The sequence below is a fragment of the Lipotes vexillifer genome, unplaced genomic scaffold, assembly GCF_000442215.2.
Source record: "Lipotes vexillifer unplaced genomic scaffold, Lipotes_vexillifer_v1.1 scaffold496, whole genome shotgun sequence".
Lineage (NCBI taxonomy): Eukaryota > Metazoa > Chordata > Mammalia > Artiodactyla > Lipotidae > Lipotes > Lipotes vexillifer.
The window spans coordinates 6,257,981-6,280,316 of NW_006786690.1; the positions used below are offsets into that span (position 1 = coordinate 6,257,981).

A 22,336-nucleotide genomic window follows, 5' to 3' on the forward strand; every position below is an offset into this window, starting at 1 on the left:
AACGGGAGAGGCCACAACAGTGAGAGGCCCATGACAAAAAAAAAAAAAAAAAAAAGATAGGCAAAACGAGGCTGACCCTTTGGGGAGCCCAGCGAGGTCAAGTGACCTGCCAGGACTGGACAGCCAGGTGGTGGCAAGGCTGGACCAGGTCCGGGACCTTTGGGCAAGGCTTGGTTATGTCTCCTATCTGGGACTCTCTGAATTCTGGATGGGCCAGGTCAAGTCCAAGGAGGAGGGACTTCCCCGGTGGTCCAGTGGTTAAGACTCCTCACTCCCAATGCGGGGGGCCTGGGTTCCATCCCTGGTCAGGGAACTAAGATCTCGCATGCTGCACGGCGTGGCCAAAAAAAAAAAGTCCAAGGAGGAGCCCAATGAGGGGAGACTGACCCAGATCTGTGGCCAGCATGCTGGTGGCTGCCCCCAGACTCTGGGGCTTCTTATCTGACCAAGAAACCAATGCCCCCCTCCACGCCCCCCGCAAGAGGCCCACAACCAGCGGTGGAGGTTGACCTACCTCCTTCAGAGTCAGGATGCCTGAGCTGGGGGAATGTCAGTCATTAATGAGCATCAATCCTGGGAGGTTGCTATGGAGATTCCCATTCTGCAGATGAGGAAAGGAGGCTGGGAAAGAGGAGGTGACTTGCCTGTGGCCACTAGGTTAGGAAGCCACAGAGTCAGGCTTGGACATTTTCCGTGGCCCAACTGCCTAAATCTCCGCAGGGCACAGGCCTTGACAGCCACGGGAGGGGGCGCAGAACCAGATAAAGGGGCTGCTGCCGATGCCCCCCTGTCTTCCAGACCCTCACTGACCTCTAGATTGGACAGGACGTTGGGATCACCTGGGTCCCGTCCCACCCCATCCATGTAGGGCAGAGCTGTTTCCCTGCTCAGATCCAGAGCCCCCCACTTGCCCCTAGGCCCTCCAGTTGTCCTGGCTTCATTTGGAGGGACTGTGAGTTCCTCTCTGACCCGCAACCATTGTATGGCCCAACTGAACAAACCCGACCCCAGGGAGCAGCTGTTTTGAAAAAAAACTTGCTTTTGCTGGCCAGATAGTGGAAAAATCCTTAAAATTTTGAGCCAGAAAGACCCTTGGAGAGCTTCTAAGTCCAGTCCTTTCATGGTACAGATGAGGAGGCTGAGTCCCAGGGAGGGGAAGGGACTTGGCCAAAGTCACACAGCAAATTACTAGTAATGCCGCTAATACCAGAATATGTGGGATATGAGTGGTCAGGTGCTTTCCTCCCCAACTTTTCCTGGTGGGAAGTATAGGAAACCCGGGGGGCAGTGAGAAGCGAGTAGTGGGGTTCCATTTGAGGGAGGAACATTCATGAATTGAGTCATCCATTCAACAGAGACTTACTGGGAAGACCCTGGAGGTCAGGCCACAGACTACAGCAGGTCCACAGGGGTGTGAACTCCCCCCACCCCCAGTCCCCATCCAGACCAGGACTGGCCCCCAGCCCCCTCCTCCTCACCTCCTCGCAGACACAGCAGTGCTCTGCCTTTTCTACACAGGCATCTCCAGCCACCCAGCTGGGGTCTTTCCACTGTCTTCTCTCTCCTGGAGCTGGAGCAGCTGAGTCGTAACTCAGCCCCCAGACGGGGACATGGGGACGGGAGCAAGGCACAGGGAGTTGCTCCTGCTTGTCGGCCCCGAAAGGCCAGCCTGCAGCATCAGGACCCCTGCCAGCCGGAACTGGGGCAGCAGGGCCCGCCCCACTCCACTTCCTCCATATCATGGACCCTAGGATGGGTTCGGTTACCCAGGCCCTGCGGGCCCAAGGGTTGGCAGCTGCCTGTACGTGGCCCAGCTGGACCACGGGCCTCAGGCTTGGTGAGCCAGGCTGCCTGGGGGTGAGGGCCGCCAGTGACAGATGTGCTCAGAGACATTGCCCATGGGTGCCCGGAGCTCTCTCAGAGGAGGGACAGCTGGGTTCTGTATAACCCTCACAACAGCCTTAGGAGGAGCTGCTGTTCAAGAACCAGCCCGAGGGCACAGTCAGTAAAGGGTGGAGATGGAATTTGCACCCAGGTGGCCAGGCTCCACAGCACAGCACAGGGCCTGGTAATTCTGCTAATGAGAGTGGTTAGATCAGCGAGGGCCAGCAAGGGATTTGGGGAAGCAGATTACACCCCTTCCCCCAACACCACGAACCACCTTCACGGAACCCAGCTCAGTGCTGGGTGGCGGAGGTGGGGCCCTCAGGGGCCTCTCCAGTTGGTTCCTGCAGCCGGCGTCGGGCCATTGGCAGGACCCCGCTCCTCCATGGGGGCGTTTCCCGGCCGGCTGTGGTTCCGTCCTGCATGCGCGCCGCCCCCCACCCGGCCGCATCCCAGCTGGTTGCCATGGCGACCGCGCTCGCCTGGCATCCGGGAGGAACAGTTACCAAGGAATGCGGGGCACGGCTGGCGCCTGACACTTGGGAGGTGGGTGGAGGCCGGAACAGCAGGGGAGGGGTGGAGGGATCCAGGAGGTCGGGAGATGAGGGGGGCAAGCCCTCCTGGGCCTAAAAATAGGGTGGGTGGGAGACCCCTACGTTAGGTGTTGCCTCCCCTGCCCTCCTTTCCTGCTTGTGCGGTTGCTCAGGCTGGAGACGACGGCCTCATCCTCTTGGTATCTGTGTTCACTGAACCCCCTCCAGAAACCCCCACAGAGCTCCTTTCACATCCATTCTCTTTTCGATCCTCCCAAAAGTCTTGTGGAAATAGGATTTATCATCCTCATTTGACAGATAAGGAAACCGAGGCCGAGAGAAGCAAAATGACTTCCCCAACTAACAAGTCACAGAACCAGGTTTCTAACCCGGGTCTGTCTGACTGGATAGGAAACTGCGTTCTTCCTGAGGCCAGGAGCAGCCATCCTACCATGTACCAGGCAGGCGTCTAGCCTCTGAGAGTGTGGCAGTGACCAAAGCAGGCACATAGCATCCCAGGCTACCATCAAGCCCTGCTCTGTTTGCAGGCTCTCCTGCTCCTGTCCTTTGAGCTCCATCCTCACAGCCACCTTCTAGGTCAAGGTCAGCCCTTTGTCATATCAAACTTCAGTTACTCCAGGATGCTGCAGCCTCTCTCCAAGCCCTGCCTCTGGAGTCTTCCACTGCCGGTGACCCCAGCGGTGCCCTGCCACTAATAGCTGTGTGACCTTCAGAAAGCCACTTAACCTTTCTGTGCCTCCATCGCTTATCTGTTCCGGAAAACCCAGTCCTTCGGTCTGGGTCTGGCTCTTTCTCCAGACGTGGGGAGATAGGGCAAGCCTGTGCTTGCCCCCCTCCGCCCCCCGCCCTGCTCTGCAGCAGGGACCCAGCCCCACCTGGGACCCTGAAGCTGCCCCGGGGCAAAGCATCTAAGCCTACTCTGGCTCAGACCAGCGGACAGATGACTTCTGTCCTAATTCATTCTGCTCTTCCCAGAGTGGTTTTATTTCCTCTCACATTGCTTTTCACAGCTCTGTGTCAGCAACAAAACAGCTCAGCTGCCTGGAGAGCAAGCACGCAGCAGTCAGATAAATTGATTTACTTGCTGCCATCGTGCTGAGGGCTGGGGGCCAGTGGGAGTTCTGAGCAGCAAATGGCCCTTCACCCGCCATGATCCAAGGGTCTGGGAACAGTCTTGTTGCCGTGGAGCCGCGGCAGGGAGGCGAGCAGAAGCCACGTTGGCAGGTCAGGGGAGAAGCACTCAGAGCCCTTGGGTGAATGACTACAGACAGGGTCAGCCCCTGGGAGCTGAAGCCCCAGACCAGAAACCACCTTCACAACCACGGCACTAACAACAACAGTGAGACCGCGGCTGCCATTTATGGAGCAGTTACCATGTGCCAGGCATCATGCCATGCGTTGTACGAGCCTTAGTTTACAGAATCCTCACCACCTCCCTAAGGGATAGGTATCTTGTACCCATTTTACAGATGTGGAAACAGAGGCTCAGAGAGATGATGTCACTGACCCAAGGTCCCACAACAAGGAAGAGGCGGGGGTGGGTTTGAGGCTGGTTCTACCTAGGACAAACCCCCAACCTGTGACAGGGAATCCGAGGTGCCAACCCGCCCTACAGGAGGGCAGAGGTGGTGGGGGCTGGGCCCTTCCCTCAGGTTCCCCGGGGAGCCCTGACCCGTGCCTCTTGCCCGCAGCTGAAGGAGCACTCGGAGAAGGGGGTGTACGTGAAGGGGCTCTCCATGCACACAGTGCACAGTGTGGCCCAGTGCGAGCGTGTCATGGAGACGGGCTGGAAGAACCGCTCGGTTGGCTACACCCTGATGAACAAGGACTCCTCCCGCTCCCACTCCATCTTCACCATCAGCATCGAGATCTACGCGGTGGGTATGTGGGGCTGGGCGGGGGCGGAGGGGGCCGGACCACCAAGCCGGGTGCCTGCCCCTAGTAGCCCAGACCCTTCACCACTCGGAGCCTCAAGGGCCCCAACTGGGAAGAGATGCTGGGGTTGCCTGGAGGAAACACAAGAGGACTGTCCCTGTGCCAGGACCCACATTTCCAGGATAAACAGCATCATCAACAACAACAATAATAATACTGGTAGCTACCATTGAGCACTTTCTACGTGCCATGCAATGTATTTGCATTAGCTCATTTGCTCCTTCCAACAACCCCATGAGGTGGATACTCACATCATCCCTATTTTACAGATGAGGAAATCGCGGTCACACAACTAGAAGGTCTTCAAGCTGGGCCTCTATCCCAGGGGTCTGCCCCCAGAGTGTGTGCCACCCAGAACTTTAGGATTCTCCTCTTTCTTTCTTTTTTTTTTTTTTTGCGGTACGCGGGCCTCTCACTGCTGTGGCCTCTCCCGTTGCGGAGCACAGGCTCCGACGCGCAGGCTCAGCGGCCATGGCTCACGGGCCCAGCCGCTCCACGGCACGTGGGATCTTCCCGGACCGGGGCACGAACCCGCGTCCCCTGCATCGGCAGGCAGACTCCCAACCACCGCGCCACCAGGGAAGCCCCTCCCCCCCTCTCTAGCATTCTCCACTCCAAAGCCATCTCACTCTTCCTTTATTTCTGGAAGAGTTACTGAGAAGGAGAAGGAGGAGGAAAGGAACTCGTTTATTTCAGGCACCTACAGACGCTGTGCCGAGTCCTTTACGCACCTCATTCTATTTAAAGCCCACAACAGTCCTAAATGCAGGCATTATAATTCCCATTAACAGATGAGGAAACGGAGGCTCTGAGAGGTCAAGTGACCTGCTTGTTCAAGGTCTTACTTAAGTGCTTCAAGGTACCGCTTAACTGCTAAGTGGTAGAGCTGGGATTTGAACCTAGGTTTCTCTGACATCTGGGTTTTTCCCACTGACACTGCAGCTGCCTCCAAGTTTGTGGTTCATCACAAACAGAACTCCAGAGAGCAGTGGAGCAGGAAGCAGCCTCAGCCCAACTAGGAACATAATTGTGGAGAGATCCCAGCCCAAGGTCAAGGCCTGGGTTGACGGAACCCCCAGCAGCACACTGCCCACCTGTGTGGTAACCTGGCTCCAGGCCAACCCCCTGGTGCTGGCTGGGTCAGAGTCTCCCCCAGGGGTGATATGGGGAGGTCGGGTGGTGTGATCACATCCTCATATGATGATGCTGTAGGTGGGGGCAGGGACTAGGGCCTGAGAGGATAGATCAGGAGGGAGGAGGAGAGAGTGGCCCTGTGAGGTGCCTCTTGGTCTCAGCAGATGGGTTTGAAGGATGAGGCAGGCTGCCTGCAAACAGGCTTTTTAAAAATTTTAAAGATGTTTTTTATTTCCATTATAAAATAACTTCAATAAAGATTTAGGAGTTAGAGAAAGGTAGGGGAAATTACTCATAAACACAACCAACTGTTAACATTTAAGCATATGTTATTTTGATCCTTTTTTTCCCTGTGCAAATTTTAAACACACTTAAAATCTTCTGCTCTCTATAAAGTTTCTTCCCCATGTTTCATTTCCTATGCCATCCCTAAGAATGTTCCCACATCTTTCCTGCCATGTCTTCCTGACCATGGAAGGTGGCTGAAGGACCGCGCGTCAGTCAGCACCCTCCTTTACCCAGCCCTCTACAAGCTGTTTTTCTTTTTTTTCTACAAGCTCTTAATGCTGTTTCCTGTTTCTCAGTGTTGTAAATAATGCCATGATGAACATCTTTGTGCACAAAGCGTTTTCTGCTTTTATTTATTTATTGTTAAAATTTTATTTATTTATTTATTTTTGGCTGCATTGGGTCTTCCTTGCTGCACACGGGCTTTCTCTAGTTGCGTCGAGCGGGGTCCACTCTTCGTTGTGGTGCGCAGGCTTCTCATTGCGGTGGCTTCTCTTGCTGCGGAGCACAGGCTCTAGGCGCGGGCTTCAGTAGTTGTGGCTTGCAAGCTCTAGAGCACAGGCTCAGTAGTTGTGGCGCACGGTCTTAGTTGCTCTGTGGCATGTGGGATCTTCCTGGACCAGGGATTGAACCTGTGTCCCCTGCATTGGCAGGCGGATTCTTAACCACTCTGCCACCAGGGAAGTCCCCTTTTCTGCTTTTAGAGTCATCTCCTCAGATTAGATTCCCTGGAGCAGGCCTCCTGGGGCAAGGGTACAAACCTGTTTAAGGCTCCTGGTACATTCTGCAAAGAGCTTTCCAAAAGGGCATTTCCAAGTCCCTCCTTCCTGCTGCTCCTTAAGAAAAAAATAACCCAAAGAATCAAGCCCCTTGCATGTCCAAGCTTCCACTGGGTGCCAGCCAGACCTTTTTACTTCAGGTAGCTGTGCTCATGGGCAAAACCAGGCCAATTCTGGTTTCAACCAGCAGGAAACTAAGGAGGAAGCCCCTGCTCCTCCCCCCTATTTCATTTGGAACCGTTTACCATGTCCTCTGGTGACAGTAAGAATTATTAATAGTATCAAGAGCCGCAAGCTGTCATTTAAGGAGCACTTGCTGTGTGCCAGGCATGACCCCGAGCCCCTCAAGCCCGTGCTCTCTGTGTAATCCTCACAACAGCCCTCAGGGTGGGTCTTAGATTCCCATTCTACTAAGAGAAGGCCGAGGCTCAGAGTTAATTTCCCTGAGTTCCATAGCTGCCGAGGGATAGAATCAAGACTGGATCCCCCGGGTCTCTGCCTTCAAAACCTGTGCTCCGGGCCCCTGCTCGCAGCCAGTGCCCGGCTCCCGTCACCCCCAGCACACGGGTCTGCCCTGCCAGCGCAGCTGCGGTCGCTGCAGAACTGGGCTCGTTCTCAGGGCAAACGAATCCCTGCTGTGTGCTGGGCCCTGTGTGGACTCCGTACAAGTGTGCTGTCCGTTTACTCCTTCTAACAACCAACGCTGGTGGGGAGCTATCGTTGGTCTCATTTTGTTGATGTGAGAACTGAGGGTCAGAGAGGTGCGTGGCTTTGCCAAGGTCACACAGCAAGTAGGAGGCAAGACTTGGATGGGAACTGGGTCCAAGTCTCTCCAAAGCCGATGTTTTTTGCATTGAGGGATTCAGCTCCCTGGTGACCCAATCATATCCCCTCACTGCCGCCCACTGCCCCCACCCCGCCCCGCCCCGCCGTTGCCTCACAAGGAATCTGTAAGAGCTGTCTCGATAGCCGTAAGAAATCCTGCAGCACTCAGAGAGCAGCCTGTGCCTCCCAGCCCCACTCCCTGGAGTCAGTTGGCCCTGGCTTCTGCTCTTGGAAGCTGTGTGACCTTAGGCATGTTAAATGCCCTTTCTGAGCTTCACTTTTCTCATCTGTAACGGCACAATCCTAGCACCCCCTCCATGGGGCTCCTGTGCAGCTGAAATGAGACCCTCGTTGGGTGGGGAGCACCCAGGGCCTCCTTACTGTGGGGGCTCGCCCCAGGGCCCTCACCCCTCTGCCTGGTCTGTCTGCAGATGAGCGGGGCAAGGACCACCTCCGGGCAGGCAAGCTGAACCTGGTGGACCTGGCAGGCAGCGAGCGGCAGTCCAAGACAGGTGCCACGGGGGAGCGGCTCAAGGAGGCCACCAAGATCAACCTGTCGCTGTCGGCGCTGGGCAACGTCATCTCGGCCCTGGTGGACGGGCGCTGCAAACACATCCCCTACCGGGACTCGAAACTGACGCGGCTGCTGCAGGACTCGCTGGGCGGCAACACCAAGACACTGATGGTGGCCTGCCTGTCGCCCGCTGACAACAACTACGATGAGACCCTCAGCACGCTGCGCTACGCCAACCGAGCCAAGAACATCAAGAACAAGCCTCGCATCAACGAGGACCCCAAGGATGCCCTCCTGCGCGAGTACCAGGAGGAGATCAAGAAGCTCAAGGCGACTCTGGCTCAGCAGATGAGCCCCAGCCACCTGTCAGGTGGGCGGCAGGAGGAGGGAGTGGAAGGGAGGGCCCGGGACGAAAAAGGCCCTCTCCCTTTGTCTTCCGGGGCATGGAAGCAATGTCCCACCTCCTCGCAACTTCACGTGAGCATAGATTTTTGAACAGCCGGGGAGAGCCCTGGTTGGTGACGGCCCAGATGGTTTCTGCTCGCCGATGACATGCCTGGCCTGTCCCATCAGCTGGAGGCTCTGTCCCCGTTCCTTGCCTCTAGGCTGCACATCCGTCCTCCCTCCTGTCTGCCTGCTGTCTCCATGGCAGCGTGGTGATGCTGTGCTGCTTAGCAGCTAGGTGACTCACCCTCCCCCGGCGTCACACGCCCACTCCCAGCTAGGCACCTTGTGATGACTGCTCTCACACCCAGGTGTTTGGCTGTCATCTGGCAGGTAGAAATCTATACCTGGAGCATATGGGCCTGCAGGGTCCTTGCAACCAAGGGACTCCGGAGTTTTCTTTATCTGAGAATCCCTTGGGAGAAGGGAGCACTGAAGAGCCTGAGTCCATCTGTCCGTTCATCCACCTCCCCACCCACCTTCCTCTCTATCCATCCATTCTACACACCCGTTGATCTACTCATCCACCCAGACATCCATCCATCCACCCAGGCATCCATCCATCTACCCATCCATCCACCCATCCATTCAACCCACCTGTCCTCCCACTCACTCCATTGTTTATCCATCCACCCACCCATCCATCCTACCGTCCACATGTCCACCTACTCATTCACTCCGTCCTGTCATCCATCCTTTTATCTATCTTTCCTCTCACCCCGCCCCCATCCATTCATACTTGCTCTGTGTGTGGACCTGTGCTGGGCATGGGGACACAGAGATGAGTCAGATCCAGGCTCTGCCTGGTGGGTATACCTGGTTTCCTGGGGGAGAAAGACACTCCAGCAGAGCATCGTGTGCATCTGGCGCAGAGATCTGTACAGGGCACTGCAGGGCAGAAGGGAGTGTGTGGCCAAGGCCATCTGGGGGTAGGGTGTGGTCAGTCAGGGAAGGCTTCACAGTGGAGAAGGGGTGATTGAACAGAGTCTTGGGGGATGAGAAGTCTCCTGTTAGACAGGATGAGAGTGGTCAGTCTGTGCAGAGATGCACAAAGCTCTAAGGTCTGTTTTGGGACCCACAGGTAGTTCTGCCGACTGCCTGGCGGCTCGAGTGGTGGGAGATGGCTATGTAGGGGCTCGCCAGGCCTGGGGTGCAGAGGCCCTTGAACACCACTGTGAGGGGTTCCGCTTGGGCAATCTGCCTTCCTCCTCTTCCCCTCCTGCCCCACCCCTGACCCTGCTTAGCCCCGCCCCACCCCGATCAGTGAGGGGAAGCTAGATGGAGGAATGGCGAGGGGTACCAGGAGGGAGTTGGGGCTGCTCTGCCGGTGGCTCCCCTGACCCAGCAGCTGACATGCCTGCAGACTTCCCATGGTTATCACGGCAGCCTTGGGGGGTAAGGGCTCTTAGCATCCCCTCTTCCTGGATCTGGAGCATGGAGCCCAGCAAGCGGAAATGACGGATGCAGGGCAGGCAGAGAGCTGAGATCAGGGCAGTAATCACCAGTTCACATCCTGGCTCCTCGGGGAAGCAACTTAGCCCCCCTGAGCCTCAACGTTCTCATCTGTAAAGTGGAGATAATGACAGCACCTGTTCTCATTGCTGTGGGGTGGTTGAGAAGATTGCACGAGATGATTCACGTGTGGGCTTAGCACAGAGCCTGGCACATAAGGTTCAACAGACGATACCGGATGCTTTAACTTTATAGTTGGGTCTTGAAACCAGGTGTGTCTGACTCAAAGCTCCAGGTGTTTCCACCGCAGGCACTTACTGTTAGCGTTGCCCTCTCAGCCCTAGTTCTCCCTCTGGTCATTGGTATATTTCTCTCTCCCCACTTTCAGCAGAACTGGAAACATTTGTCTGTTTTCACTGGCCCTCCGTGCTCTGCTCTCCTGCCCCTAGTCCAGGCAGGCCCTGTGCCCCCATCCCACCGAAGCTGCCCTTGTCATGGATGCCCTGCTGGTTGTTAAATCCAGTGATCGGTCCTCAGGAGGCCTCAGCTGTCCTCTTAGCATCAGCTGACTCAGATGACCCCTTCCGTTCTCCTTGAAACCCTTGCTTCCTGGACACCCTTTGTCCTAGTTCTCCTGCCTCTGAGGCCACTCCTTCTCAGCTCCCTTGTGTGAATCTCCCCATCCCTAACCTCCTGATGTCAGGCTGTCCCAGGGGCGGTCCTCTAGCCTTTTCTCTCTCTACATTCCTAAGGTGGGCTCATCTGGTCTCATGTCTTTATTTTTTTATTATTATTAATTTTTATAAATTTATTTTCTTTATTTTTGGCTGCATTGGGTCTTCGTTGCAGTGCACGGGCTTCTCATTGTGGTGGCTTCTCTTGCTGTGGGCTCTAGGCACGCCTAGGTGCTCTAGGCGCGTGGGCTTCAGTAGCTGTGGCAGGTGGGCTCAGTAGTTGTGGCTCGTGGGCTCTAGAGCGCAGGCTCAGTAGTTGTGGCGTATGGGCTTAGTTGCTCCACAGCATGCGGGATCTTCCTGGACCAGGGCTCGAACCCGTGTCCCCTGCATTGGCAGGTGGATTCTTAACCACTGCACCACCAGAGAAGCCCTGGTCTCACATCTTTTAACACCACCTCCGTGCTCATGATTCTCACAGCCTGGCTGTGTGATGCGTGTCCAGGTCTTAATTTATAAAGGTGACTGAGTGGTGACACAGAGAGGTCAATGTCATTGAAAGAAAGGGTAACGTTACTCAGTTACCCTGGAAATGAGAGGCACGCCATGCAGGGCCACAGGGGGAAGCACCAGTGTGGGTCAGGAGGCAGAGAGGAGCGAGGGACAGCCCGGGCCAGAGGCTTTATCGGGGTTTTGGTGGAAAGACACAGCCGTGCAGGAAAAACAGCTCAGGACTGGCTAGCTTGAGTAAGCCCGACAGGATTGGGGCATAAGGGCTGTCCCTGCTTGCCTGGTCCTGGCCCCGGTTGACTTTGGGCAGGGGAAATACTGGCTGTGTGGGAGAGTTAGATAGAGGTGGGTGTTGACTCAGAATTGGTTGGTTTGCACATGAAAGGGTTGCTTCTCCGGACAAGCTGTTTACTCCCTCTAGGAATTGGCTGGCCCTGGGAGGGGCAGTCTCTTCCTGGCCATCAAGTCCCCCAGGATGTCAAAAACATCAGGAAATAAAACCCAAACCTGATTGATAAACCATGTCGTCTGATTTCCAGCCTTGGACATCTGGCCATCTATCTAATTGTCATTCCAAACTTAACATATTGGACACTGAACTCTCGACCTTTCCCAGACCTGCTTGTCCTGCAGCTGCCCCCAGCCAGTGACACCTCTCTCCTTCCAGGTGTGCAGGCCAGAAACCTTGGGGTCATGCTGGGCTTCTCACTTTTGCTCAAACCTCAACGCAATCCAGCAGTAGATCCTGTTGTCTCTACCTTTAAAGCAGGTCCAGAATCTGTGCCATTGTCCCCCCAGTACATTCTCCACACAGCAACCTGGGAGCTCCTGTTCAAATACAAGTCCTTTCACTGCCCTGCCCAAACCCTCCAATGGCCTGGTTTAACCCAGAGTTGAAGCTAAAGCCCTCGCCACGGCTTGCGAGTTTCCCTCTCTGACCTGCTCTGCTCGTCACTCGTACTCTCCCTCGCTTACTCTGCTCCAGCCTCAGTGGCCTCCCGGCTGTTCCTGGAACAGTCACAGCCCCTGCCTGCCACAGGACCTTTGCACTCACCATTCCTTTCTGTCTGTCCCCAGGATCTCTGCCCGCCCCACTGCCTCACTTCCTTCAAATAACTGCTTTCCTCCCACCTTGTTTAAGAGGTCTTTCCTGTCCACACTATTAAAATTGCAGCCTTTCCCCCGATCCTTATTTCTCAGCACCCTCCCTGCTTTTCTTCTCTTAGAAAATATCACCTTGTTAACATGTTATGCATTTTGCTTACCTTTCTCCCCCAGTTGAAAACAATGTGTGTGTGGAGTCTTGTCTGTTTTGTTTAGTGCCAAACCCCCAGGCCCTGGAACATGTAGGTGCTCAAGAAATACTTGTTGAAAAAAAAAAAAAAAGAAATACTTGTTGGATGAGTATATCAGCATCTTACACAGAGACATGCTTGAAAAAAGTTCAGTACTTTGAGGTCTTTTTTGAATGAGCATGCAGTTGCCTTTTTACGGATTTTTGCTTAGTTCCTGCAAACCATGTGCACCTTGGTCTCAGCCCCTCATTTCTGCTTTTCTCCCAGCCCTGCTGAACAATCAGGCTCCCCCAAACCCTGTCCAGATTGAAGAGAAGCTGTTGCCCCCATCTGTGATCCAGCACGACACGGAGGCCGAGAAGCAGCTAATCCGGGAGGTGAGACCCTGGGCAGGTGGAGAAGGGGCAGGCAGGTGGGGCCCAGCAGGAGACCGTCTCCAGAACGATACCATTTCCCCGCCACCATCACGTTGGGGTTGGTACTCCAATCTCCCTTTGGAGCTCAGAAAGCTGAGGCTCAGAGTGGTGCCATGACCTGCCCAAGGTCACACAGCTAAGGAGAGTCTAAGTCGGGATTTGAACTCGGTTTCCTGACTCCAGAGTACAGTCCATCCCCCGTCGGTGCCTCTGTGCGCAGAACAGAGGGGGCTGTGGGCGTCTGCAGGGGCACCATCTCTCGTCTGTACTGCATGAAGGGCTGGCTGTGGATTGATGGCAATGGAGAGGGCATCCCTGGCGGTAGGGATGGCCAGTGCCTCAGCGAAGAGGTCAGGGCGGAAGGGCTCTGGGCTGAGAGCAGGCAGCCTGGGTGGGCCGTGGGGACCCCTGGGCACCCATTTGACTTGACCGGTGGATAAGTGGGGCATTGGCCTCCCAGCAAAAGCTGTCACCTCGGGGCACCTGGGTCCTCCCACAACTGTGGCTTCAAGCACACTGGGACCCAGCAGGGTAGGTAGCGCCCTGATTTGCAGATGCGGAGCTGACCCCAGGGGCACTTACACAGCCAGACACGCGGCGCCTCCTACCCCTGGCTTAGGCTCTGTCCCGACTCCAGTCTCTGTTGATTTCCGGAGGTTCCTGCCATTTGAGGGCTGCATTCTGAGACCTGAGCATGTGGTGGGGTTTGACATTCGATGGTCCCTTTAAGTAGGGCACTGGCTTCTTCCTGGTGGAAAACCTAATGCCAGGGAAGGACAGCTCTGTGGAGACTGGGGCCTGGACGTGTCTGAAGCTGGGCCTCTGCCACTCAACTATGACCTCAGGTGGGAGCAGCCCTGGGGCCCCCAGAAGCCCTGGGCAGGTTGCGGGGGCCTGAGGCCCAGCCTCTGGGAGGCAGACTGGGTAAGGCCTGGGGGAATCTCAGTCCTGTGGGCCGGAGGGCTGGGAGAAATCGACCAAAGAGCCCCCAAGTGCTTCCCATGACAGGTGGAGGCTTTTACTGTTTGGGGAGAGGCTCAACTGTAGCTCCTGGACGGCCCCATCCGGGCCCCGTCAAGGTTCTGGGAACTCAGCCGCTCATTCTGCCTTTTCCTCTGCTGCTCTGGGAGCTCCTGGGGCAGGGGCAGCGGCAGGCTAGCGCTGGAGCCCTGGGCCTGGCTCTCTGGGGCGGGGTGGGGAGGTCCCGGGAGGAGGGGGGGCCTTTGGGGGTGGCTGAGCACAAGCCCACAGGATGAGAGAGGTTGCGCTTCAGGGTGTGTTTTGGAATCTCATAGGGACAGGTGGACGTTGGTCACAAAGCAGTACGGGGAAGGGGGGCGTGGGGCGCGGGGCGCGGGGCGGGGCTGCCCTTGGCTGGGAACCAGCCTCAGTCCGCACTGGCCCGTCTCTGTCTCTCGCCCCCAGATGCCGTTTCCCTGGAAAGGTCTCTCTCTGATCCCATCTCCCTAGTGATATGCAGGGCGCTGTCTCCCCCTAGTGGTCATAAGGGAGAAGAACGCTGTTCTGGGCCGGCTGCTGGAGTAGCCAGTGATTGGAGGGTCCTTCTGCTCTGGGGATGGGGGTCACCTGCCTCCTCCTCAAGGGCAGCCTAGTGGACGCTGTGTCAGACCGCTGTCCCCTGGGGCTTCCACCACCGAGTCTATTTTATGGCCGTGGAGTTTCTTCTGTGAGGCTCACTCAGTGGAAGAGTTGAGGGGGTCTGTCCTCCCTCCCATTTGTTCTTTCACTTAAGACTCTCTGTGTGCCTAGACTGTGCTTTCCTTTCCATTCCTGAGCCAGTCAGGATGCTGAGGATGAGGGAGGTGGCCCCTGTGTGTAACAGAGAGGGCGCCGGGCCAGGAGTCGGCTCAGCCATGGGCTACAGCTTTGACTCCGTGGGCTTCCGTCTCTAGCTGCACCAGGGGATTTGGACTAGAAGATTCCTAGGGCTCATCCAGCTTTTACATTCTGTGAGTCCAGTTCTTACAGGCTCTGTGCCCGGGCAGGTTGTTGAAGCTCTCCAAGTCTGTTTCCTCATCTCTAGAGTGGGTATAAGGCGGCTTTCCTGCTGCTGGAAGAGACTGGGCTGTGTAACAGGTGCCAGCCGGGGCTCGGAGGTCTGGGTCTACCCCATTCAGTCATCAACAAGCATTTTATGAGCACGTACCAGGCGCTGGGTGCTGGAGCCAGAGGTGCAGGTGGGCCCAAGGCAGAGTTTTATTGTTTTTAATATTGGAAGTAACATGGGAATTCCCTGGAGGTGCAGTGGTTAGGATTCCGCTGCCAGGGCCTGGGTTGGATCCCTGGTTGGGGAACTAAGATCCCGCAAGCTACGTGGTGTGGCAAAAAAAAGGCCGTAGTAGAGCATGTTTTGTGGATTGTGGGGGATGATCTAGTACGGAGGGAGAAGTCCGAGCTATAGGAGGGAGGGGGACTGAAAGAGCAGAGTCCTCCTATGGGGGGTTCGGCTTTGGATGGTTTGTCCTCCGTCACAAGAGGACACAGAGCTTTCGGGCAGAGGGCAGGTGAGGGAGTTCACCTCTGCCCTCTTCAGGGCTCTCTGTGGAGGACCAGACAGGAAATGGGGGGAGCGGAGGGTTTTGGAGAGAGGGAAGGTGGAAAGACTAGGAAAGGGTGGGATGCCACTTCGAGGTCCTTCTGAGATTCGGGGTCACACATTTACAGGTGAGAAAGGAAGCCGGTGCTGCCGTGTGTGCGAGTGCGCAGGTCCGTGGGTGCGGGCCCATGTGTTCATCTCCAGCCAGGTCTTGCGGGGGTGTAGGTGCCACTGGGCCTAGGCCTGGGTCTAACTGGGGTCAGGGCTGTGCTGGAGGGAGTAGGGGCGGGTGCTGAAGTGAGGGAGTCAGGGGTGCTTGCTGAGGGATGGATGTAGTGCTGGGCGCTGGGATCCCAGCTGGATGAGGAGGAAGGTGAGGGCGGACGCAGGGGCAGGAGAAAGCAGGAGGGGCGTGGGCTGCAGGTCTCCATGAGGCCATCAGAGAGCTGCGTGGTTCTGGGCAAGTCTGGACCCTCCCTGGGTCTCAGTAACGTTGCAGGTATTGCCCTGAGGCTCAATGCATCTCAACTGTGCTGCATAAACCGTTACATTAAAAAAATATGTTTGTTTATTTGGCTGCGCCGGGTCTTAGCTGCGGCACGCAGGATCTTCGTTGCCACGTGTGGGATCTTTAGTTGCAGCACGTGGGCTCTTTAGTTGCGGCATGAGGGATCTAGTTCCCTAACCTGGGATCAAACCCAGGCCCCCTGCATTGGGAGCGCAGAGTCTTAACCACGGGACTAGCAGGGAAGTCCCAGAAAACGTTAAATTCTAATGATGGTCTGTCTCCTCTTCCACCCTGAGAGTCCAGGTCTTGCCATCTGTGCTGTTGCCATCTGTGCTGTTGTAGGAGTCTGTGCTGGTTCTGTACTTCCTGGGGGATCTGGAGGGGTGGGCGTGTGCAGGGGCTCTCCCATCTTTAACCCCATCCCACCCCTCTGGCTTACTGCCGCTGCAGGCCCCTCTGTCAGGAGCAGCTCCAGAAGACAGCGGGTCACAGACGAACATTAGTTCATAAAGGCCCGGCCCTCCCTGTGGGGGACGCATATCAGACACCTGAATAGCCTGTCTAGCAGTTCTGCTTCATGCACTTGCTGCTTCAGCGGCGATTCCCCGAGTCCCTCCTCTCTGCTAGGCACCGAGGCTGCAAGATGGGAGGATGCGTGTTCTCTGGTGGGGAAGCTGGATGGTTAATCTATAGTCAAATAAATGCAGAGAATGATGGAACTTATGATCCAGGCTAAGAAGAAATAAGCAAAGTGACAGAGAGCGGTGGTGGCGATCTTCTAAGAGGGTAACCAGGGAAGGCCTCTCTGAGAGGTTGTTACCAAGCCGAGGCCTGAAGGGACGAGCTTGCCAGGGAGTGGGGGCAAAGGCCCTGAGGCTGGCGGGGTGGGGGGCATGGGGGGGGGGGGGGGGAGAAAAAGCCACTGTCCCCAGTGGAGAATGGAATAAGTCTCTGTGCTGTGTCCCCAAGGGTAGTTACTGAGTTTGAGAGGGGGGGGGAGTGGGCATGTCTAGGAGTGGAAAGCGCCTGGTGTGCCCAAGAGTGGCAAAGATGGAGTGGGCTGTCCAGATCACTGGGGACTGGAGGTCAAGTTGAGGAGGTTAGATTTTTATCCTCCAACATGGGAAGCCATTGAAACACGATCTATGGATGCGTAGCTGCCACGTGGAGAAAGGTTTGGAGCAAGAGTGGAGGTGGGGAACCAGGTCGGACGAGAGCTGGTGGTGATAGCAAAGATGGAGAGAGAAGCAGATGCATAAAAATACATTTCGTCTTTGATGGCTTGAGGACTATTTGGCTAAAACATATTTGTTGATGCAGAAAGGTGTTCATGATCTATTGCTTTGTGGAAAAAATAGATTACAGACAGGTACGCATATTATTAGCCCGTTAAAAATGTATAGAGAAAAGTGCAGAAGGGTCTTCACGAGCCAGGAATCATCCTAGTGTTGAGGAGGTAATTTTAATTTTGTTCTTTTGGCTTATTTGTATTTTCTGGATTGTTTGAATGACAAAAGAGGATTACTGAAAGCTGCGTTTTGAAGTGGTGGTAAATGCTGCCCCTCTTGTTATTCCCCCACCTCTGCCAGGAGTACGAAGAGCGCCTGGCCCGGCTGAGGGCCGACTATGAGGCAGAGCAGGAGGCCAGGGCCCGGCTGGAGGAGGACATCACTGCCATGCGCAGCTCGTATGATGTGAAGCTGTCCACACTGGAGGAGAACCTGCGCAAGGAGACAGGTGGGCCACCGCCCCCCAAAGCCATCGGGAGGGAGGCCAGCCTGCCCTCCTCCTCACCCCACTGACTGACATTATAGAGCACTTTCCATGCACCAGGCTCAGTTCTATTTAGTCCTCACAACAGCCCAGCAAGGAAGGCACCACAGTCACCCTCACTTTGTAGATGAGGAAACTAAGGCCCAGAGAGGGTAAGTAACTTGCCCATGGTCACACAGCTGGTAAAGTGGAGCCAGGACTTGAACCCAGCAGTCTGATTCCAGAGCCAGTATTCTTACCCACAGCACTGCCTCGTGATGCCTTGGCCACAGGCTGGATCGCCGCCCAAGGTTGACTTAGAGCTATAACATATCACCCATGTTTTATGGGTAAGTCCTTTCCCCCAGTTTCTACATTTTCTACAGTCTCTTTTCACATTTGAGACCATTTGTTACCAAAGCAACCACATCCCCAAATAAGCATTTAGTCATTAGCAAGAACTTTTACCTTCCTGGAAATTTTTATCTTCTATTTGATATTCTAGAATGTTCCATCCCACCACTATCTTTCAGACACCTGTGCTGCCAGGCAGCCCAAGACTTCCTAATACTCAATTACTATAACATCCACCTCGTAATGATGACAATATGTTCATATCATTGGTACCGTTTATTGGGCATTGCGTGTGCCAGGTAATGGGTAGGTAGGTGCTTCTCCAGAACTCCCTCAGTGAGTTGGGACTCACCGCATCCTCACATTGCAGGTGTGCAGACTCAGGCTTGGAGAGGTTCGGGCCATGAGCTAGGGAGTGGATGTCTCTTTCAGTAAAGGGGACATCAGGACTCTCTCAGGGGAGCCCAGGACATGGTGACAAAGAAGAGGTTGGGATGTAAAGGAGCTGGTCTACTGCCCATGAGCTGGGAGCAGAAGGCCTGTGCGATCATCTCCCATCCCAGATGGCAGGGAGATGCCCCTCTTGGTGTAGACCTGGAAGAAGAGGGAAGGGCATATTCTAGCACTTTCTGTCCTTGGGAGTGTTCCCTCCAGTCCACTTTGAATATCAGGCCTCCAAGGGATTTTATTTGGTCTCGCTAATATCCATCCACAGCATTCATTATATCCCACGGCTCTAGCTTATCCTGTGGACAAGGGCCCTGAGACCCCGGCGAGGCCCCTGAGGGTCTTGGGTGTGGAACCTGCTGATTGGGAGCTCTCTGCCTTGGAGACAATAATACCTGCAGGGAAGTCAGTTTATGTATTAAGAGCAGACCCAAGGCAGAGTGGTAAGAGCCCAGCATATAATGGCTGGCTGGGGAGGCCAGAGAATGGAAAGATCATGGAGCTGGTCAGGGAAGGCTTCCCTGGGAAGAGGTAGAAGGAGACAGGGCTTGAGTTCTGATGCACAGACTGGCAGAGATGGGAAGTCAGTATTTAGGGGCCTAGGAGGCTCTGACTCTTAAGCTGGACTCGCGGAGATGGTGAGCTTGGGGCCAGCTTCCAGGGAAGGGTCCCGCCTGTCCACCCTGTAAAAAGCTAAAGGAAGGTCTCTATTTGCAGAGGCTGTCCTGAAGGCTGAAGTCCTATACGAGGCTGAGGTCATGTCCAGGGCTGAGTTCGCCAGCAGTTCTGAGCACTCACCTACTTTCCAGTACAAGATGGCCGTGAAACCCGAGATCTACTCCATGCCCGACACCCTGCCCAGTGAGGGTGTCTTCAAGACTGAGGTTTCTTCCAGGTTTGAGGGACTGCCCAAGGTGCAGGCCTCCAAGTCAGAGGTTTCTCTTGGGTCTGATGAGTCTTCCACGCTTGAAGAAAGTTTCATCTCCACGGCTTTCCCTGGGCCCAGGGAGCCCTCCAGCCTGGAGGTCCCTGTGCCCGAGGCGGAGGCCCCGAGTGGACACTTCCTAGATGAGGATGTCAGCCGCGAGGCCACGGAGCCCCTGTGGGAGGAGGAGCCCTTCCTCCAGGGGGAAGAGCCCCGCCTGAGGGCCCTGGAGTTACTTCCGGGCCCGCGCAGCCCACTTGCCGTGGAAGCCAAGCTGGCCGGGCTCTCCTCCACGGTGGCCGGGCTGGACGTGCCCCAGGTCACCACGCAGGTAGCTGATGTCATGCAGGATGCCATGGGGGCAGAGCTCAGCTGGGGCACAGAGATCATGGGGCATGTGCAGACGTCTAACCTCTGCTGCTCGGGCGCCGCCGGCACCACCTCTGTGGTGGCTCTGGCGTGGCGACAGCTCAGCTGTTCAGGGGTCTGGGAAAGAGACGCTCTGTCTAATGCTCTGTAAATCAGTAGGAAGGTTGGGATTGAGATCCCAGGCGATGCCAGCTGGGCACCTGTTTTGCTGACAGAGGGACAGCTGTGCAGGGAGTTTGCTGGTTGCCATGGTTACACTGAGCTCCAGGCCTGAAAGAGCTGGAGGTGGCCTTGGTCAACCCTCATGCCCTTGTCGGGGAGGGGGTTCTGTGAGAATCCAGCTACCTTTCAGGGGCTGCCCAGGAATCCTGAGATGCAGCTCTTCCTCCATCCTGCCCCTTTGTCCAGTGCCTTCTCCCTTTTCAACCCTCTGTTTTTATGTTTAAAAATCGTTTCTTCTCTCTTCTCCCCTTTGTCCTTCCCTTCCCTTCCCTTCCCTTCCCGTGTGTGTGATTGTGTGGGTATAAAGACCACAGGCCTTTGAATCAGACCTGGGCTCAGATCCCAGCTCTACCACTCACTCAGTTGTGTGACCTTGTCCAGTCACCTTTCTGGGCCTCAGTTTCCTCATCTATAAAATGGGGATGCTGACACGTGCTTCACGTGAGGTCATGCAGGTAACGTTCCTGCAACATAGCAGTGTCTCTCCTTTCTCCCCCATTTCCCCTCTCCCCTGTTCTCCCCCCTCATCTAGTCTCCCCTCCTTCCCTCAGGAAGAGGTGGTGGGGTTGGTGAACAGGTGGGGAGCTGAAGGGGGAGGGCAGGGCAGGGCAGGGCAGCAAAGGATGATTCTGGCCCAACCACTCCTCTTTCCCCTGCCCCCGTTCTCCTGCAAGCACCCCTCCCGGACAGATCTGCTGGAGCCTGGTGACCTCAGTTCTGAAGCTGAGGCAGCCGACGACCTCCTGCCCAGGACTGTGAGTTCTGACAGGCGGGGGCAGTTCCAGGGGCCTGATTCTTCCTGGATGCTTCTGCTTGTCTCCTCCCTCTCTGGCCTCAGTTTCCTCACTCGTAAAACTGGAACAACAGGGACTTCCCTGGTGGTCCAGTGGTTAAGACGTTGCGCTCCCAATGCAGGGGGCTCGGGTTCGATCCCTGGTCGGGGAACTAGATCCCACACGCCGCAACGAAGGTCCTGCACGCGGCAGTGAAGATCCCACGGGCCACAACTAAGACCCAGTGCAGCCAAATAAATAAATAAATAACAAAAACAAAACCAAAAAATACCAAGGACAACAACCCCAGCCCTCCCCCAGCTTATCCCCATCTCAAAGCAGCGTGCAAATCAGAGGAGCCATCACCTCTCTTTTTGTCGCTTTGTCAAAAAGAGGCCACTGATCCACAGCAATTTTCAAACTGTCCTCAGCCATGGAGCCCTTGTCTAAAGCATAGAGGCCCAGCATGTGCGGTGGACGAGGGCCGCAGAGCAGGGGCTGGGAGCCCTGGACACACCATCAGGGAACCCACGCGGGGGTGGGGGACCCGTTTTGAGCTCTGCTGCTCTCAGACCCCACCCTTGTTTTCTCTTCTGCTTCAGAGAACACAACCGGCCAAGGGCACTGGGAGGAAGGCTTTAAATCTGCCCACATTTGTGGAGAGAGAAAGCGATCTGCCGGCTTCTGGACCTGATCTCTGGGTAGGAGCTGGCGCTGCAGGTTCTTAGGAGATGGGAGACAGGGAGGTTGGGACGCCCCGGCCGGCAGGTGACATTGAGATGGGACCGAAGCAGGAAGAAGGCGCTGGGGGGAGCACCAAGCAGGGGTCAGCAAGTGTCAGAGTCCTGGGGTTGGAAAGATCTTGACTTTCTCAGTGACAGAAAAGGAGGTCAGAGAAGTGGCAGGATGGATGGGGTTGTGGGGAGAAGGCAGGGAGCGGCACGGAGGGTGCAGCAGCCCATGGAAGAAACTGGATTTTACTGCAAATGTGATGGGAAGCTGTGAAAGATCAATTTAAATTTTAAGAAAATTCCGCTGGCTGCCGTGTGTAGCCTGGATGGTGAAGGGTGGGAGAGGGAGGTGGGGGACCGTTTTGGGGGGGTGTTGGTGGAAATGGTGCATTTTTGTATAACTGGGTGTGCCCGAGCCAGAAGTGATCCGTCCCAGACTGCCAGGGGCCAGGCTGCCCCCATCTGGGATTGAGGCTGCTGTGAGCTCATGTCCAGGAGCTGGCCTCCCGCCTCCACCTGGGTTTCTCTTTGTGCTCAGGAGGTTGACCTGGGCCCGGGAGTGAACAAGGAGGTGGTGTTGGCAGCAGAGCCCAGTGTGGCAGCCGAGGGTGAAGCCCAGGTGGCCTTGGAGGCTCAGCCTCAGTCTCTGCTGGCCATGACAACCACGAGAAGGGACAGTATGGAGGTGGCAGTGCTGACCGATGACTTACTGCCCACTGTGGACCAGCAGCAGGTGCTTGCCCGGTAAGCACCTGAGGCCGGGGGGTGGTGGGACCCCATGTGGGGCGGGAGGGAGCTATGCCCTGCGCGCAGGGGTGGAGGTGCCCATAGATTCTTCCTGAGCCCCACCCAGGTCTTCTCCTGATGTGGCTGAGCCTCTCCAGGAGCAGCAGGGCAGGGACGGTGCTCGGGTCAGCCAGGTGGCAGGGCTCTGCTCACGAAGCAGCACAGGTGCCACCAGATCCCTGCCTGGTTTTTTTTTTTTTTTTGGGGC

General features: G+C 55.9%; 1 protein-coding gene across 3 annotated transcripts in view; it reads left to right on the forward strand.

Annotated features, from left to right (window-relative positions):
* The window catches only part of KIF17 (kinesin family member 17), a 49,055-nt gene that overhangs the window by 9,074 nt on the left and 17,645 nt on the right, over nt 1–22,336 (forward strand). For all 3 annotated transcript variants that reach the window (XM_007459226.1, XM_007459227.1, XM_007459228.1), the window contains exons 4-10: nt 4,130–4,319; nt 7,831–8,283; nt 12,556–12,665; nt 17,359–17,506; nt 19,040–19,578; nt 20,513–20,593; nt 21,881–22,086. In XM_007459226.1, coding sequence (XP_007459288.1) covers nt 4,130–4,319; nt 7,831–8,283; nt 12,556–12,665; nt 17,359–17,506; nt 19,040–19,578; nt 20,513–20,593; nt 21,881–22,086 — 1,727 coding nt within the window. The remainder of the gene's footprint in view (nt 1–4,129; nt 4,320–7,830; nt 8,284–12,555; nt 12,666–17,358; nt 17,507–19,039; nt 19,579–20,512; nt 20,594–21,880; nt 22,087–22,336) is intronic.